Source organism: Chelonia mydas, chromosome 6 (assembly GCF_015237465.2).
Source record: "Chelonia mydas isolate rCheMyd1 chromosome 6, rCheMyd1.pri.v2, whole genome shotgun sequence".
Lineage (NCBI taxonomy): Eukaryota > Metazoa > Chordata > Testudines > Cheloniidae > Chelonia > Chelonia mydas.
The window spans coordinates 51442867-51459744 of record NC_051246.2 but is presented as its reverse complement, the minus strand read 5'-3'; the positions used below and the strand labels follow the sequence as shown (position 1 = coordinate 51459744).

General features: G+C 40.6%; 1 protein-coding gene across 2 annotated transcripts in view; it reads left to right on the top strand.

Moving 5' to 3' along the window:
• The window catches only part of SHANK2 (SH3 and multiple ankyrin repeat domains 2), a 612060-nt gene that overhangs the window by 582229 nt on the left and 12953 nt on the right, over positions 1–16878 (top strand). For both annotated transcript variants that reach the window (XM_037899997.2, XM_043548746.1), the window contains 3 exons: positions 5566–5696; positions 9833–9944; positions 11924–14333. In XM_037899997.2, the coding sequence (XP_037755925.1) occupies positions 5566–5696; positions 9833–9944; positions 11924–14333 (2653 nt within the window). The remainder of the gene's footprint in view (positions 1–5565; positions 5697–9832; positions 9945–11923; positions 14334–16878) is intronic.

Below are 16878 nucleotides of genomic sequence, written 5' to 3'. Positions count from 1 at the left end.
TGGGTCTCATGTCACAGTCCATGGGCCGCATGGAGCTGCAGCTAGGCATTGTGGCTACATCCACAAGAGCCATCCATAACTACCTGTCTGAGATTTTAGCTTTCCTCAAACAGCCAAGGACGCAGGTCCTTGAAACACGTATCTCCCAAAGAGCCACCCCCCATGTTGAGTTAACCAGTGCCTCAACATGGACTGGTGAGGATGCAGTGGCAGCCTCCACTGTATACTTACCAGGGGATCAAGGAACAAGTGTCTCTCGAGAACCACCACAGGCCACTGTGCCTCGTCGCAGTGGCCGGCTGCAGAGAGCCATAACTGAGAGGGCCTCGTTGCCCATGCCTACACGCCAGGCAAAAGGGGGAGGGAAGAAAAAATAATCACAATAACGATAGGATTTTTAGGGTTTTTTTATGTGCCTGTCCTTTTAATTCTTAGCCATAAGGCCATGAGTGGCAGAACTCAACCATTTCTACATTTTGGCTAACATTGTATTCTGGCTGACTAGATTAGTCTAACATTTTGTAGTTTATATTTGCATTGTTAACAATGTGTGCTGCTGGTATTTGAAGAACATTTGCCTCTGTTCTTTCACTTTAGCCTCATGAGAGCATTTTTTTACACTGTGCCAGGCATTCATTGCTTTTCTTACAAATACAAGTCATTTCTTGAGGCAGCTGTTTTTTGAGTTTTTTTTTCTCCATTACCTCCATCCCCTCTGAGCAAGCATTATGGACTTGGTGGTAAGTATACGGGTCTTGGCAATACTAGCCTCAGAAACTGTGTTCAATCAGTCTTTGCCTGGTGTTTCTGGCATGCTGGCCTGAGGTGTTGGGGTTAGCCTGGAAGTGCCTTTTTGGATCATGATCATTCTTATCCTCTGTGGGTCTGACAAGGTCAATCTCTAGCCCTTCAGGTGGAGCTAATCCACATCTCTTGGCTATGTTGTGTAATATGCAGTCTTGCCAGGATTATATGGTATATTGTGGGGCCTGTACAGTAATGTGCCACTGGGCACCTGACTCTCATTTTCAGAGTTCCTTCTTCGATGCATCTGGTGGCTTGATGGGTGGGCAGCATAATAATTTTCCTCTGAGAGAGTCAGGGAATTTGGAACAGGAGTCATTCGCCATGTCTTTATGGGATAAATACGATTTTCTTCAACAAATAAATATATTATTGAGGGGACACCATCCCTAGTAATATCACAGATATTAATTTAAACATAACAATGCTACTTACCTGGCAGCCAGACCTCCTGAGAATGTAAGAGTCATGACATGCTGTTGGGCACTGTGCTACTACCTCTGTGATTAAACTTTTGCATCACAAATGACCTGCACACTGATAGAATGGAACTCCTCCTCGTCCCGTTAGGCCATCTAATTTCCTGAGGGGAGGTGCCCTGAGCAGAATATAGGTGCGATCAGTAGCACACAGGACATACAGAAAATGCACTTTGGAAGACAATTATTTTATGACTGTTGGTGCTGCCTCTCTCTGGGAAATTTAATACAGTGGCACTCAGAAATTGCTGCATGCATGCAGAGGCATCAGACTGGCTTATACTTGTGATATCTCTGTGGTCCTCTGAAAGGTTCCAGTTATCAAGAGCCCCTTGAGCAGTGGTGTCTGTAACTATCACAGGTGTAGCATGGCACCTGTGTTTGACTCTCCAGATCCCCATGTAAGTTTTCATTAAAATTCAGGAGAGTTTGATTGTCAAGCATACTGAATTTCTCCTCTGACAAATGTTGGACGTTAATCTTTGGCCTAAAAATCCTGTCCTGTGGATGCATTTGGGCTGTGCTCTGGCTGCTGAGCCAGTGGATACTCCTCTTCCCTTTCCCCTTCTCTGAGACTGAAGTTGGTCAAAATGTGAGCAGGAAACATTTTACTATTCTACAAACTAGCCACAAACTGCTCCTCATAACAGTTTGTTTTGCTTGTGGCTGCATTTTGCTAAATGACTGGGTTAATGATGAAATGTCACTGGTGTGGGCTGACCCCTGGTGTAGGCATGTTGCAGATACATTTTCTAGTTCAAAATATTTCTCCTATGACCAACTGCATGCGGGCGCTCACCCTTTAAGAATTCCATTTTGGTCCACTTTCTTGGCCATGCCGCCAACACACCACTCATGCCAGGTGTAAATTCTTGCACCTGCATTTCATTTGCACCCCATCTGTGCCTCTTCTAAATTTTGTTTGTTTATATAGGTAGCCTCATAAATAAATACATTTCCAGTAACATCATGTGAGAGCCCCTCTTAGTGGTGCAAGAATACATATTACAAAAATATGTCAAAACACAAAAAAGGAGATGGGGGAGGAGAAGTCCACTAGCAAAGTTGACAAAAAGTGTTCCAGTGTGCTGCCTTTTGAAGATGCATTACTGGCCCAAACATGGCTTGCGCACTACTACTGCGGACATGAACAACCTATTTTAAGGGCACAGCCCTTTGAAAAATTTGTCCTAAATATCTACTTTTTATTTCTTTTGGATGAGTTTATTGTGGAATTACACAAGTCAAGAAAAGGCCAGTTGACTCTTGACGTAGGTAGCACATATCTAATATTATAATGAAAATGTATTTATTTACATAGTGCTGTCACTTTAAAAGCGTGGTGGAATGTGGGGGCCATATATTAAGATTCTTGTATATTCTGCAGGACCCGCCATGTAGCTGCTGCCATTTTGGATGACTTTTACTTCATCCCACATACACCCTAGCTGCTTTGGAAGCTTCAAAATTTTTGTTCTAGTTTTAAAATGCCATCTTACTGTTCTACATTTGTGCTCTGATCAAAGACAGCAGTGCAAAAGGACAAGTTGGGCAGCATTAGCAACACTGCCTGTACTGCAGTTAGAACCACTGCTAGGTGCAAGAAGCCCCTAAAAAGACTTTTTTTGTAAAACAACTTAATCATATCAACTTCTCCCTCCCCACTCCAACTTGCTTCAGCTGTTCTCAGCTATGACTGGAAAGGAACCAAATACAATTTGAATGGGAGCAGCTATAGGGTGAGAAGGACTGAGGAGCTGACAACATTAAAGCTGTAAAATCACAAAGAATAAAGTTCCCCACAAGCTGATGTGGTAGCAATATCAGATTTTGTTAGGAAATCTGTACAAACTGATATTGTGGTCAGGTCAAATACTAAGATCTGACTTCCAGTATTGTCTTGCAAAATCAGTACAGTTGGAGAGTATGTATGTTTCATCCCCTAAATGAATATTTCCATGCTTTTCAAGTGTCTGTCATAGCCTCATCATTCTTTCCCTGTAGTTTTTTTGTTGTCTGAATAGGTGTATGGTTATGTGTCTGTTCAAAATAAAGGGAATACGTTTTTATATGGTATATTTGTTATTTACAAATTTTGGGTGTCTAGGGCTTCAGTCCCCAAAACACCCCTCTGTCTGGATCCCAAGAACAAGTGTTTGGTCTTCTGGGATCATATAAAGGGCTGGAGAGATGTAACATGAAATTCCCATGCCCTTGTTACAATCAATGGTAGATACCCCTAAACTTGATTCTGCAATCTAGCAATATTTTTTTTCTGTGTAGCTCAAATGCTTAAGGCTAAATCCATGGTTTTCTGATACCTTTTGCCCATCAGAAGGTTACAGGTATTTTCTTCTGAAAAGTGCGCAGTTTGAATTACTGTTAAGACCATATGGAATGTGATTTTTTTTTAATGTTTATTTTATTTGCTTGTGAAGGTTTTAAGCGTGTTTTTTTTTCCTCCTCCCCCTGGATGGTCTATTATATGAAAATAAATAAAGCAAACAAAAAATGTAATACTAATTCCAGTGGAAAGCAGACAGTAACACTTCCGAGTAAGCCAACCACCTACAATGTTCAACTTAATAATTCTAGCAGCTGTTTCTCTCCTGCTCTCTCCCTGTCACCCAGTGCTCCAAAAGTCTCCTCTCCCAAAACAAGTGTCTTCCCAACCAGAGAAGGCTGAATGTAATTCTTCCATTTCTGCACCAGCCAGAGCTGCTGGTTAGGGAGAGACAAATCTTTCTTCCTCTTGCCTACTTCCTGTCCCTTACCACACTCCTAGAGTCTGAGCGTAGCTGTTTTTCCAGTGAGGGATCAAGCTCAAATTTGATACTTTGCATAGTGGTGCCACTTCTAGACTTCCAACTGTTTTTAAGTCAGTAATAACCTAATGCGCTAGTTTTATTTTCTCCTAAACTAAATTATCAAACCTTACCATACCATACAAAGACATACCATACTTAACTCCTGAAAAGTAAGGTGTGGCTTGACTAATGCTTGTAAAAATTTTAAGTTGTGGAAGCCTAAGACAAGAGGAGCTGCCAGGCTAAGGAATCACTTCTGGTTCATTCTAGTACATTATTTCTGAGAATACACATAGGTTGCGTGACTGGTGCCCTATTGCTTTAGAGAAATTAAAAAGAAAAATGCCATCCTAGCTTAGCATGACTACCAGCCTGGGGGTAGTACATATAGTGCCAGTTGGCAGTCTGAGAGTTCACAGGGACAAAAGATAGGGTGAAAGGGGCAGTGCGGAAGGCTATTGGTTAGAGTATAAGTTTTGGATTCTAGTCCAAGTTCAGAGATTGAATGACTCAGTGGCCTTAGGCAAGTAACTTAATTACTCTGTGCCTCAATTTCCCAACCTGTAATAAGGGAATTGTAAGACTATGGTTGATTGCATAGTGATTTGAGATCCTTGGACTTAAGGCGTTATATTAGTGCTAAATATATTCAATAGTATTACTGCTGCATTTGGTTTATAGTCACAACTGGAGCTGGGCCTGGGTCCAAAGACTCCTGAACTTTGAGGGATCTCACATGTTCACAGATGGTTCCTATCACTATATAGCATGCTAAATCAAAATCCCAGTTCTGAACCACTGTTCCCCAGCGTTGGGAAAGTTTTGATCCAGATTGGAACTTTGCCTATTGGGCCCATTTCTGACCACAAATATATGATAGTTTTAACCAAAACTAATATAAAGCACATTTAAAGTTTAATTAAACAGAGAGACATGGAGCAGTTTCCAATAATGCTAAGTTATATTGTCTAATAGACTGACATGATGAATAGATTAGAAAGTAATTACTGGAGAAGAAGAATAGACACAAAGAGCACTTTTGAAGTACTTGTTGTTGTCCAAAATATCACTGAAATTCTGGTGACTAAGTACTGTCTGCTTATCGCTATGTGAAACAGTGCTCTATGGGTTCATTATCTCTAAAGGTCTTCTTTCCGTTTCTATATAGATATTCTCCCTTCACATTTTGAAGGTTTGAAGAAGAGGATTGTTTTTCGAGTCACACTAAGTAAACATTAAATGCATGCAGGCTTAAAACTAAAGCATGCATGTTACGCAGCAGCAATAAATAAGTGCTCGGCTTGCACGACTTTTGATGCTCAAGCATTGCCTTGTTAAAATGCCAAAAAAAAAAAATCCACCCTTTTTCTTTGCATTTTTTTGAAAAGTAAAACTCTTCCTTTGACCTTGCAATATTTAGATTTTCAGTCTTTGGACAAATTATATTTATTTTAGTGAATACTTTTATGTTACAGATAAAGTGGATGAAATTGTACCAGTTTCCAAGCCATCAAGAATTACAGACAATGTAACTGTGGACTCAAGAGTGGCAACGATTAAACCGCGGCCTTCCAGTAGATGCTTTCCTTCAACTACAGATATGAATGTACGTGGTGGTTCCTAAATTCTTGCTTTCACTTATGAAGCTGTGGTTCTAGTTAGTACTGCTTTAGTAAGTCCAGTCTTTTTATACCCACTAGTTGCCATGCTGTTATGTATACACCAGCAATGGGGGGTTTATAAATGTAGTTAATCATTATGGTTATTCTTTATCACCATTCTAAGCTTCGTCATTGACAATAATCCTAACATGAACCCTTGTTTCATTACTGGGTTTATTTACTCCCAACAACATTGATTGTTTTGGTTTTGACTAGATAAAGTTGAGTAATTTATAAGGGGAGGAGATAGCAATAATGCTATAAAAAGCACTAACGACTGAAATGCTATATCCTGGAAAACTAGTTAGTGCGTGTAATTACTAGTTGAAGAAAAGACACCCACACTAGCGCTGATTGAGTTAATGCCTTAAAAATAGAGTGCTAGGTGCCCCGAGTACAAACCAATCGGAGATGGTAGGCACACACTTGGGGCAGCTAGCGCTTCTGGGTGCTTGTTCCTCTGTGGCCACGCTCAATTTTTAGAGCACTAGCTTGATCAGAGCTAGCTTGGGTGTTTCTCCTTCATCTGGGAATTACGCTCCCAGTTCCAAATGTAGACACCCTCAGATCTGAGTTTGCTTCCACTGGTTGTAAAGTCTTATGAGGAAAAAATAATTTTTTCCCTACTGTCTAGCTGCATTTGTTTCCCACTGAAGTAGCACCAATCCTTATTCATACGCTTCGCTCTTGTCAGCTGCAGAGGAAGGAATCCCAAAGTGTTCTGAATTATATCAGCAGTATTGTAGAAAATAAGTAGGTTTGTGACGTCTACAGGTAGGAAGGATGGGGCACTGGACTGGGACTTAAGAGACCATGGTTCAGTTCTTGATTCAGCCGAAGACTTCTTATGTGACCTTAGAATCATAGAATATCAGGGTTGGAAGGGACCCCAGAAGGTCATCTAGTCCAACCCCCTGCTCGAAGCAGGACCAAGTCCCAGTTAAATCATCCCAGCCAGGGCTTTGTCAAGCCTGACCTTAAAAACCTCTAAGGAAGGAGATTCTACCACCTCCCTAGGTAACGCATTCCAGTGTTTCACCACCCTCTTAGTGAAAAAGTTTTTCCTAATATCCAATCTAAACCTCCCCCATTGCAACTTGAGACCATTACTCCTCGTTCTGTCATCTGCTACCATTGAGAACAGTCTAGAGCCATCCTCTTTGGAACCCCCTTTCAGGTAGTTGAAAGCAGCTATCAAATCCCCCCTCATTCTTCTCTTCTGCAGACTAAACAATCCCAGCTCCCTCAGCCTCTCCTCATAAGTCATGTGCTCTAGACCCCTAATCATTTTTGTTGCCCTTCGCTGGACTCTCTCCAATTTATCCACATCCTTCTTGTAGTGTGGGGCCCAAAACTGGACACAGTACTCCAGATGAGGCCTCACCAGTGTCGAATAGAGGGGAACGATCACGTCCCTCGATCTGCTCGCTATGCCCCTACTTATACATCCCAAAATGCCATTGGCCTTCTTGGCAACAAGGGCACACTGCTGACTCATATCCAGCTTCTCGTCCACTGTCACCCCTAAGTCCTTTTCCGCAGAACTGCTGCCTAGCCATTCGGTCCCTAGTCATTAGGCAAGTCACTTAAGCCTAGATTCTCAAGGAGAGTTAGGTGCTGAAATATCTTTGTGGATCTGAGCCCTAGTATCTCTCTACTTAAGTTCCCCATCTGTAAAATAGGGATAATAGTACTTCCCTAACTCAAAAGTGTATTGTGAGGATAAAAATCACAAATTCATTATGAGGCTCTTGGAGGACAACCTGTACGTTGTTAGACAGATCGGGGGGTACAGATTTAGGATAAGCAGCAATGTCTTTTAGTGAGTTGCAGACAATCATTTTTTGGGAAGGTGTTCAGCTGCCATGCTAACATAGCCCCCCTCCTGATCCCAAAAATAATAGAGCCCCTTATCCTTCCTCCTCAAGGGTTTGGTGAACAACAAATGATTACCAGAGCCAGTTTAAAGGAGTCAGGGTACAGTAGCCAAAGGGGAAGCAGTACTGGAGTTGTTCTCTGCAGCACAGAGAGAGATGCCATTTTGTGTGTCTTAACTAGGGGGGTTGATCTGGAGAACCCAGCTCCACAAAGAAGAGACTGAGCCCTAAGACTCCACTCCGCCTTGGAGGGCTGACTGCTAGCTGAGTCCAGTAGGCCTTCCCTGCGCTTGGAGACAGCTGGGGCTTGAGGCCATCCTCAATTTACCCCTATCTTTTTCCAGGAATAACGTGTTGTATATCCTTATAGTTTGTCTGGTCCTAGATTCCCTGTAACTATACATTGTAATGCCAAATGTCTGTTAGTTTTTCACTGGGCTGGAGCCCAGGTGAAGGCACCAAGTGCAAAGAACCCAGGCCCATTGAGAGATGAGGGAAGAATTAAGGGGCTTTACCCCTTGAGGATCAGGGGTGCCCTAGAAGCGGGCTAAACACTAATGAGAAAGGGGAAGACTACTGATTATTCCATGTTCTGAGATGTGCCCACAATCTATTTTACAAGGACTAATTTCTTCTGTTGATCTGCATGTATTCCACGCTGACTGGAAAATAAGATGGCTTTCTGTCTCTCCTTCAACTGTTTGATAACAGCCACCTGATGTATCTCTATTTTTTAATTGTCAATTTATTGCATAATTATATTTTAAAAATCATAACCTCTCTTTCTTGCCCCTTCCTGCTCTGTCCTACTCACCCAACTGATCCTGCTCCTGCCCCCTCCCACCGGAGTCCCATGGCTCCTCCCCTCCTTCCTCCTGTAACAGCACTTCCCCTATTCCTCCCCCTCTGCATTCCAGTCAGGCAGCTTCTTCCTTCTCATCACTTGCCTGCCTGCAAGCAGGGGGAGCATTAAGACTGAAGGACAGTTTTCCTGCTCCCATTTTCCATATTCGGCACCACAATGGGCCCCAGGCAGCAGTAAGGAGCAATTGCAGGGAAAGTCCTTCTCAGCCCCTGAACTGGAGCATGGCAGTGCACACGAAATATGGGAGACTGTTCAGTAACTGCCAAGCTCTAACAAGTCTCTACTGAGCATCTGCAAACTACAGTGTTTGGAGAACTTGGCCAAATTTGTGTGGAGTTTCAGAGAGACAGCACAAGGTGCATCGCTGACACCAGGGTGTCCCCCTGCCAAACTTCAAGTCCCTTCTGCAAAGCATGGAGGACCTGGAGCTTCCTAATTATATAGTTGAACATTTTTTTAACATGGGCAAAACTATGTATTTTCCCCTATCCTTGTTCTTGAAAATAACTGAACCGTAGTAGCTGAAACTTCCTTTTAAAAAAAATAAAATAAAATTTCAGAACGAGTCAGACAGCTAGCATAGGAAAGTTCATCCCAGATGGTTAAAGTTGGCAGTTATAAACAGGTAGCCTTAACTGTTGGCAGCACTCCCCGCTCTGGCTGTAATGAATACCCTACAAGCATCTAGGCCCAGAATAAGCCTAGGTAGGAAACTGCTGTCACTAATTCTGTCTACTTGATCTCGAATATTTCTGATTCAATGGTGAGGCCACTTGAAGAAGACACACATCTTTCCATAAAAACACTATTTCTGAAATGCTGAGATCCTGTTCTGTTCTGTTCCTGATGATCATGCTAAACCATGCTATTCAACTATAATTTCCTCCTCAAAACTCTTCAACTTCATAAAATCAAAATATAAGTTTAGGACCAAATTCTGAGTCTCACAAATAATTTCATTTGAAATCAGTGGGGCTACTCGTCTGTGTAGTATAAGCAGATTTAGAACTCTGAGTATTTAACACACTACACCTAGAAAATTTAAGGTCTCTCTTCTATGTCAAAATATTGGAACCCAGATGTAGGTGCAGGGTGACTTGAACAGCGGTGCAGTTTGTGGCAATGTTTTTAGGAGGGAGATAAACAGAAATGCGATTGCTTGTGATACCTTCAAATTTACCCTTAAAATGTGCTAGAAGAATAGATAATTTTATTTGACCACTGACTATTTAAGATGAACAACATAGTAGTATGTGGAACAGGAGATGAATTATTTTTCTCATGGTGTCTCTCTCTAACATTGCCCTTTTGTACATAACGTTTTTGTTTTGTTTCGTAGTCCATGTACGATAGACAGGGTATTGCTGTGATGCCACCTACTGTACCTGGGACTCCTCAAGGTCTTTTTCTAGGTATACCTCGGGGTACAATGAGAAGACAAAAATCTATAGGTAAAATTTTTCTCATGTAAATTCTACACATGCATTCATTTGGCACCTTTTATTAACTTCTGTTCTTGCTTAAAACATTTTGACTCCATTTTTCTTCAACTTAATTGAGTCATTAGTTCTGATTCAAAGCTCAAAAACCAAATCAGTTTGCCTGAAAACTAGTACAACTTCCATGTGTTGCTTTGATCACTTTAGGCAAGTGTTGTGGGGTTGTAATGGCTATGGAAAATTGCCTTTAACAAGGAAGGCCAGAATTTTGAAAGTGCAAAGAAAAAGAATCGAGGAAGATCTATTGTCATAAATCAACTATAGCTAAGAGTCATCCAGATGTTTTTATTGACATGAAAATACCATCATGTGCTATGCAAGGTGTGATATGCATCCTACTGGTCAAATGTATAAAATAAGCTCACTTTTTAAATTCAAAGTGATCCTTTTTCTTTACTGGGAGGAGGGGGGAAAACTTAGTTTTTGGTGCATTTGCTGTTAAAATTGATCTACTTTACTCAAGGTATTTCTGAACTAATTATAAGCATTGTGCTTGTGTAAAGCTGTTCAGCAAAATACACACAATATATCCAGATATTGTCTTATGGCATAGCCACCTTTTATACAAAATGCCATCCTCTTTGAGTAAAATCATAAATTACTTTTATTACATAGAGCTGTGGTTCTGAACCTCTGGGCTGCCTGCAGCCCAATCAGCACACAGCTGTGGCCCATATGACACCCTCAGGGCCATTAAGGTAGTGTATATACTGTGTGGATGTGGCCCATATAACAGAGAGAGCTGCATATGCGGCCCACAATAGTAAATAGGTTGAGACCCTCTGTACCAGCGGTTAACATTCTCTAAAACATCTAAGGGACTTAAGAGGTTCCTAAGTGCCTAAAACACTTTTGAAAAGGGGACTTAGGCTCCTACATCACTTAATTGCATTTGAAAAATGTTATCCAAAATTAAAATGTCACTTTTTATGTAATATTGATGGTTCTCTATATTCCTTTTACTAAAACAATACAGGCAAAATTCCCAGAAATGCTTTAATATTGTACTTGCTGTGTAAGCATAGCATTACTTTGTGTGTTTCTGGATTGCTAGAGTCAGAAACACAGTTTCTCTGTATAAGAATGCCTTCCCTTCTTGATACATTTCAGAGAAAATTCCCTTCTATGCAATTACCTCACACTCATACAGAATCTTTAATGTTGCTTTGAGTAGTTTTTGTCTTTTTTTCATACTTTCACTTTCTTTTGAAGAGTAATATATTGGCTCCGAAGGTACATCAAACAAAAGCATTTGCCTACAATCAGTAATCAGTTCAGCTTTAAGAAAAGGAGTACTTTTGGCACCTTAGAGACTCTAAGGTGTCAAAAGTACTCCTTTTCTTTTTGCGGATACAGACTAACACGGCTGCTACTCTGAAACGGTTCAGTTTTGTTGCTGTTTCACTCCTCTTTAATACTACCATATGGCTTTATGGAAATTCAACAATTAGAGAACTTTTAATGAGCAGGAATCAACAAGCCAGCCATGTTGTATTATTTCAGATCTGCTCCATGCCATGCAAAATTGCTGTAGCATCTTTGGGTATGTCTAGACAGCCCACAGAAGCAAGCCTACCTACTCAGGTCAACAAACTTGGGCTAGCAGGGCTCACCCTAGTACTCTAAAAATAGCTGTATAAACAGTGCTTTGAAGTTGTTGCTCTAACTCTGAAGCTTACAGAGGGGGGAAGGGTGGGCTTCAGAGCCTGCGCTCCACCCCAAGCCACAATTTCAAAATGCTGTCTACACAGCTATTTTTAGTGCAGTAGCATGAGCCCTGCTAGCCCAAATCTGTTGACCTGGGCTGGGAGGCTCGCTCCTGCGGGCTGTGTAGACATTCCCTTAGGGTCATATCTTTAGTGGAAATAATATAACACTGTATTTAATTATACTGCAGATTTTTAAAGTTTTCCCTTTATTCATTTTCTTAGGAATAACAGAGGAAGAACGTCAATTTTTGGCTCCTCCTATGTTGAAATTTACCAGAAGTCTATCCATGCCAGACACTTCTGAAGATATCCCCCCTCCACCACAGTCTCTACCCCCTTCACCACCACCTCCTTCTCCCTCCCTTTATAACTCTCCCAAATCTCCAACATCAAGAAGCTATGGAACAATTAAACCTGCATTTAATCAGAATTCAGGTTCAAAGGTTTCTTCAGGTAGATCTGAACATATGGGAACAATAATGAGGGACAAAGGGATGTATTACAGAAGAGAACTGGACCGTTATTCTCTAGATTCTGAGGACTTGTATAGTAGGAATGCTGCGTTGCAGGCAAACTTCAGAAACAAGAGGGGTCAGATGCCAGAAAACCCATATTCTGAAGTTGGGAAAATAGCAAGCAAAGCAGTTTACGTGCCAGCCAAACCAGCAAGGCGGAAGGGAATGCTAGTGAAACAGTCTAATGTTGAGGATAGTCCAGAAAAGACCTGTTCTATTCCAATTCCAACAATTATTGTGAAAGAACCATCTACCAGCAGTAGTGGGAAAAGTAGCCAAGGAAGCAGTATGGAGATTGACCCTCAGTCTTCAGAGCAGCCTGGACAGCTCAGACCTGATGATAATTTAAACGTCAGTAGTCCATTTGCAGCGGCCATTGCTGGAGCAGTGAGGGACAGGGAAAAGAGATTAGAAGCTAGGCGTAATTCTCCAGCTTTCCTTTCTACAGATTTGGGAGATGAGGATGTTGGCCTGTTGCCCCCAATACCACGTATGAGGCAATCTAAATTTACTGATGAGGACATGTTTAGTAATGAAGATAGTTTTAGGCAAGTTATGTCACCTTCTCCGGTTCCTGCACCTAGAGAATCTGAAAATCTTTTTAATAGCAGTGAACCTAGCAATGAAAGTGATGAAAGGACATTAAACTCTTCATCCATAAAAAAAGGTACTGAAAACGATATGGTTGCAACTCAGACCGTTAATGTGTCCAGTTCGGATAATTATGTTCATCCACTCACAGGAAAGCTATTAGATCCAAACTCACCTCTAGCACTCGCGCTCTCTGCAAGAGATAGAGCCATGAAAGAACAAACGCAACAAACTCCAGGCAAAGGAGAAACTGGTAAAGCAGACCTTAATAAACCACTTTATATTGATACAAAGCTGAGATCTAATATTGAAACAACATTTCCTGTGACTGCTGCTGTTACCAGGCAAAATACACGTGGCCCACTGAGAAGGCAGGAGACTGAAAACAAATATGAAACAGATATGGGGAAAGAGAAGAAGCCTGAAGAAAAGAAAAACATGCTGATAAATATTATGGATACGTCACAGCAGAAGTCAGCTGGTTTACTAATGGTTCATACTGTGGATGCAGCAAAGTCTGATGACACCCTTGAAGATGATGAGAAGAGAGTTGAAATGGAAATGAATCCAGACAATTCTCCATCGGAGATGCCAGAAGATAGTGAAGAAGCAGAAAGTGGGTTGAATGTATCTGCTACACCTGAGCCACCTGCATCTCCCTGCAAAACTATTGTAGCAGCTAGCTCTGTTGATGACCCTGTCATTTTGCCATTTCGCATCCCTCCACCCCCTTTAGCATCTATTGATATTGATGAAGAATTTATTTTTACTGAGCCATTACCTCCTCCCTTAGAATTTGCTAACAGTTTTGATATCCCCGATGACCGTTTAGCTCCAGGTTCTGCTCTAACGGACTTACTTAAGCAAAGAAAAAATGGAACACCTACATCTGCTTCATTTAACCCCAACCAATCCACGAATTCTTTAGACAGTAAAAAACAAGTGGGTCTTTCAAACTGTTTGCCTGCCTCATTTCTGCCACCCCCTGAAAGTTTTGATCATGTCACTGACTCTGGGATTGAGGAGGTAGACAGTCGATCTAGTAGTGACCATCACTTAGAGACAACCAGCACTATCTCAACAGTGTCCAGCATCTCTACCTTATCCTCTGAAGGTGGTGAGAACTTGGATACCTGTACAGTCTATGCAGATGGGCAAACGTTTCTGGTGGACAAACCCCCAGTACCTCCTAAGCCAAAAATGAAGCCCATAATCAACAAAAGCAATGCACTTTACAAAGATGCTCTAATTGAAGAAACTGTAGATAGCTTTGTTATCCCTCCACCTGCTCCACCCCCACCTCCTATCAGTGCACAGCCCAGTACAGCTAAAGTTTTACAGCAAAGGACCTCCAAGCTATGGGGTGATGTAACTGAGGTAAAAAGCCCAATTCTCTCAGGCCCAAAGGCTAATGTTATTAGTGAATTGAACTCAATACTACAACAAATGAACAGAGAGAAATCCTCAAAGCCAGGGGAAGGGTTGGAGTCGCCTTCTGGAACAAAAACTGCAAGTCTCAGTACAAGGTAAATGAAACTAAAAGAATTAAAACAAGATCTATACTTCTTTCAAGATGTAATTACTCAGTTTCTTAAACAAGGGTATGCTTTTGAGAATTTACATAAGCAGGCTCCACCATAGGAATTTTGTTAACATTAAAAGATCACCCTAAGATATAAATACACTATATAATTGACAATTTTCACCCTTCTTATTCTGCTAATTTCCAGTATAAAATAATGAGTACTTATGAAAGTAATGTATATTTTCATTGGAAAAATGAGCCCACTTTCTGAGGCTTCTAAAAAAAAAACCCACCACATTGGCCAATAAGGCTATCCCTAGCTACCAGTTACAGTTAGCTCTATTGTAATTCCCTTTGCTAGAATATCACGCCTTTAACACACAAATTTTAGGTTTCTGTGGAAGTTCCTTTCGAGGAAGGTTCAGTAAACAGCAAAAGCAAGAAGCAGAAACCAGCGGGAAGTTTATAATTAGTTGTTTCCATTTTAAGTTCTGTTTTTGTGGACACTAACTTGAAGGGCTTGTGTACATGGAGCAGCAATATGCACTAATGTGTTGCACGTTAATTGGTTCATAGATTCTGCAGATGCATACTAAAAGTTCCCTAATGTCCTTTAATGTAGTGCTGCTCAAAACAGTACTATGTTAAGGTGCAGTAGGGAATTTTTAGTCCGCACCAGAAGGGTCTACATAGTTGAATTAATGTGCAACACATTAACACTGTTTAAAAATCACACCCAGTAGTGTTTGCATTGCCCCACTGTGTAAACAAGCACCAAGACTACCTTATCTACATTCCTACATGAGTTCTCTCAATTGCTATCCCTTTGAGAGACAGAGTATCCATTATTTTGATGTGAATTATTTAGGTTTATGTTTAAGAACTGGTGTGGTTTTTCTTTTACAATAATATTTATACAACAGAGTTCTTGCAGTTTTACTCAACAATTATAATTATATTGAAATTTTTATTCCATTCCATAACTGATTGAGGTTGATAAAATATCAGTTTTCACTTAAGTCTTTTTTCACGCACTCAACATAACATTATTTGATTTAGTTAGATAACTCAGTTAATCAGCAACATTAAATTTAATCCTTATAGTATGACAAGACATGATCCACAAAGCAATTTCATGAAGCTTTTTATTGAAATCACATTGTTACCACTAAATTGTTGATTTAAATAACCCCTGTATGCAATATCCTTGTAAATCACCTGGTATATTTACTGTTTTCAGGTTTTTTTATTTATATTTCAATTGCACGTATTTGTTTACTGAACAATCTGTGAAAGAAAATTTCAGGGAGCTAGAAAAGTTTCTAGATCAGCACTCCTTTTGCAGCCTAGCTCATGCATTTTTTATGGAATTGGTTTCCAAAGAATAACTACAAAAGTCCTACGAAGAGATCCCACAGGATATCTTATATCCTTGCACTTTTAAATGTATATTGTATTACACTGAACACAAAAATTGTCATTAAAAATGAGCTGGAAGAACAGGGGTACAATAATCCTTGATGACAGGCATGTGCAGAGGCCTGCAGGTAAATGGAAAAGTGTTTATATTTTGCTAAAGTAACTATAGGTAGGCCACACATCTGAAAAGTGGATATATTCCTCTAAATCCTAGATTTGGGTTAAAAAAATTGTTTATCTTTAACTCCAGTTTTCTGAATGTTACCACTGTCCTACAAGAGATTTGAATAATAGGGCTTGACCTGTATATTTTAAGAAAATATGGTATCCTCTTTGTGGTATGAAGAGGTTTGGCATTATGCAGAGTTTAGGAGTGGCTGCTGACCTGCAAGCCCATCTTTGTCTGCAGTGTTGTTAATTGCTTGATATGATCTGCCATGTGGAAATCTATTTTTGTTTGGAGCATATGTGCAAAAATGTAATGCCACTATATATTAAAGTTACTATCCAAATCATTCCCCCCAAGAATTACTGTGCTGAGTAGGCAGTAGCCCCAAAAGAAGAAACACAACATGGCTCCCACTCTTTGGGTACATCAGGGAGATGTTTGGCATTATAGAAAGAGTGGCCTTTTTTAATACCAAATGATCTCTCAGTATTATCTCAAGCCTTAGAGGATAGTAGTTAAAGTTTGTTCTTTCCCACTGGATATAAGCTGTTGAACTGGTGGCCATAAAGGAAGGTATGAAGGATCATACAGCATTCCTAGACTGAAGATATGGGTAAAAAATTCCAGGGGAGTGGAATGCCTTTCAGTTGTGCTTGACATAAACAGAGAACATAAGGTGGGTTGTCTAATGCACTTGAGAGGCCTTAATACAAAAAAGACCATTTCAATGAAATTTGTACAAATTGACCAACATATCTTGGTTGCTTAAGGCAGATGGTCTTTTGCCAAAGGTGGAGCAGAAACTGAACTGAGGATGCCTTAGGTAATCCCGTAAAACAGAACGTTGCCGAATCATAGATGACAAGACCAGACTGTATAGTCTCTTTCTGTTACCTTCATGACTGCAGGGTTGTTTTTTAAATGTGTGCAGTTCTTGCTTTTCTGTGTCTAAAGTCAC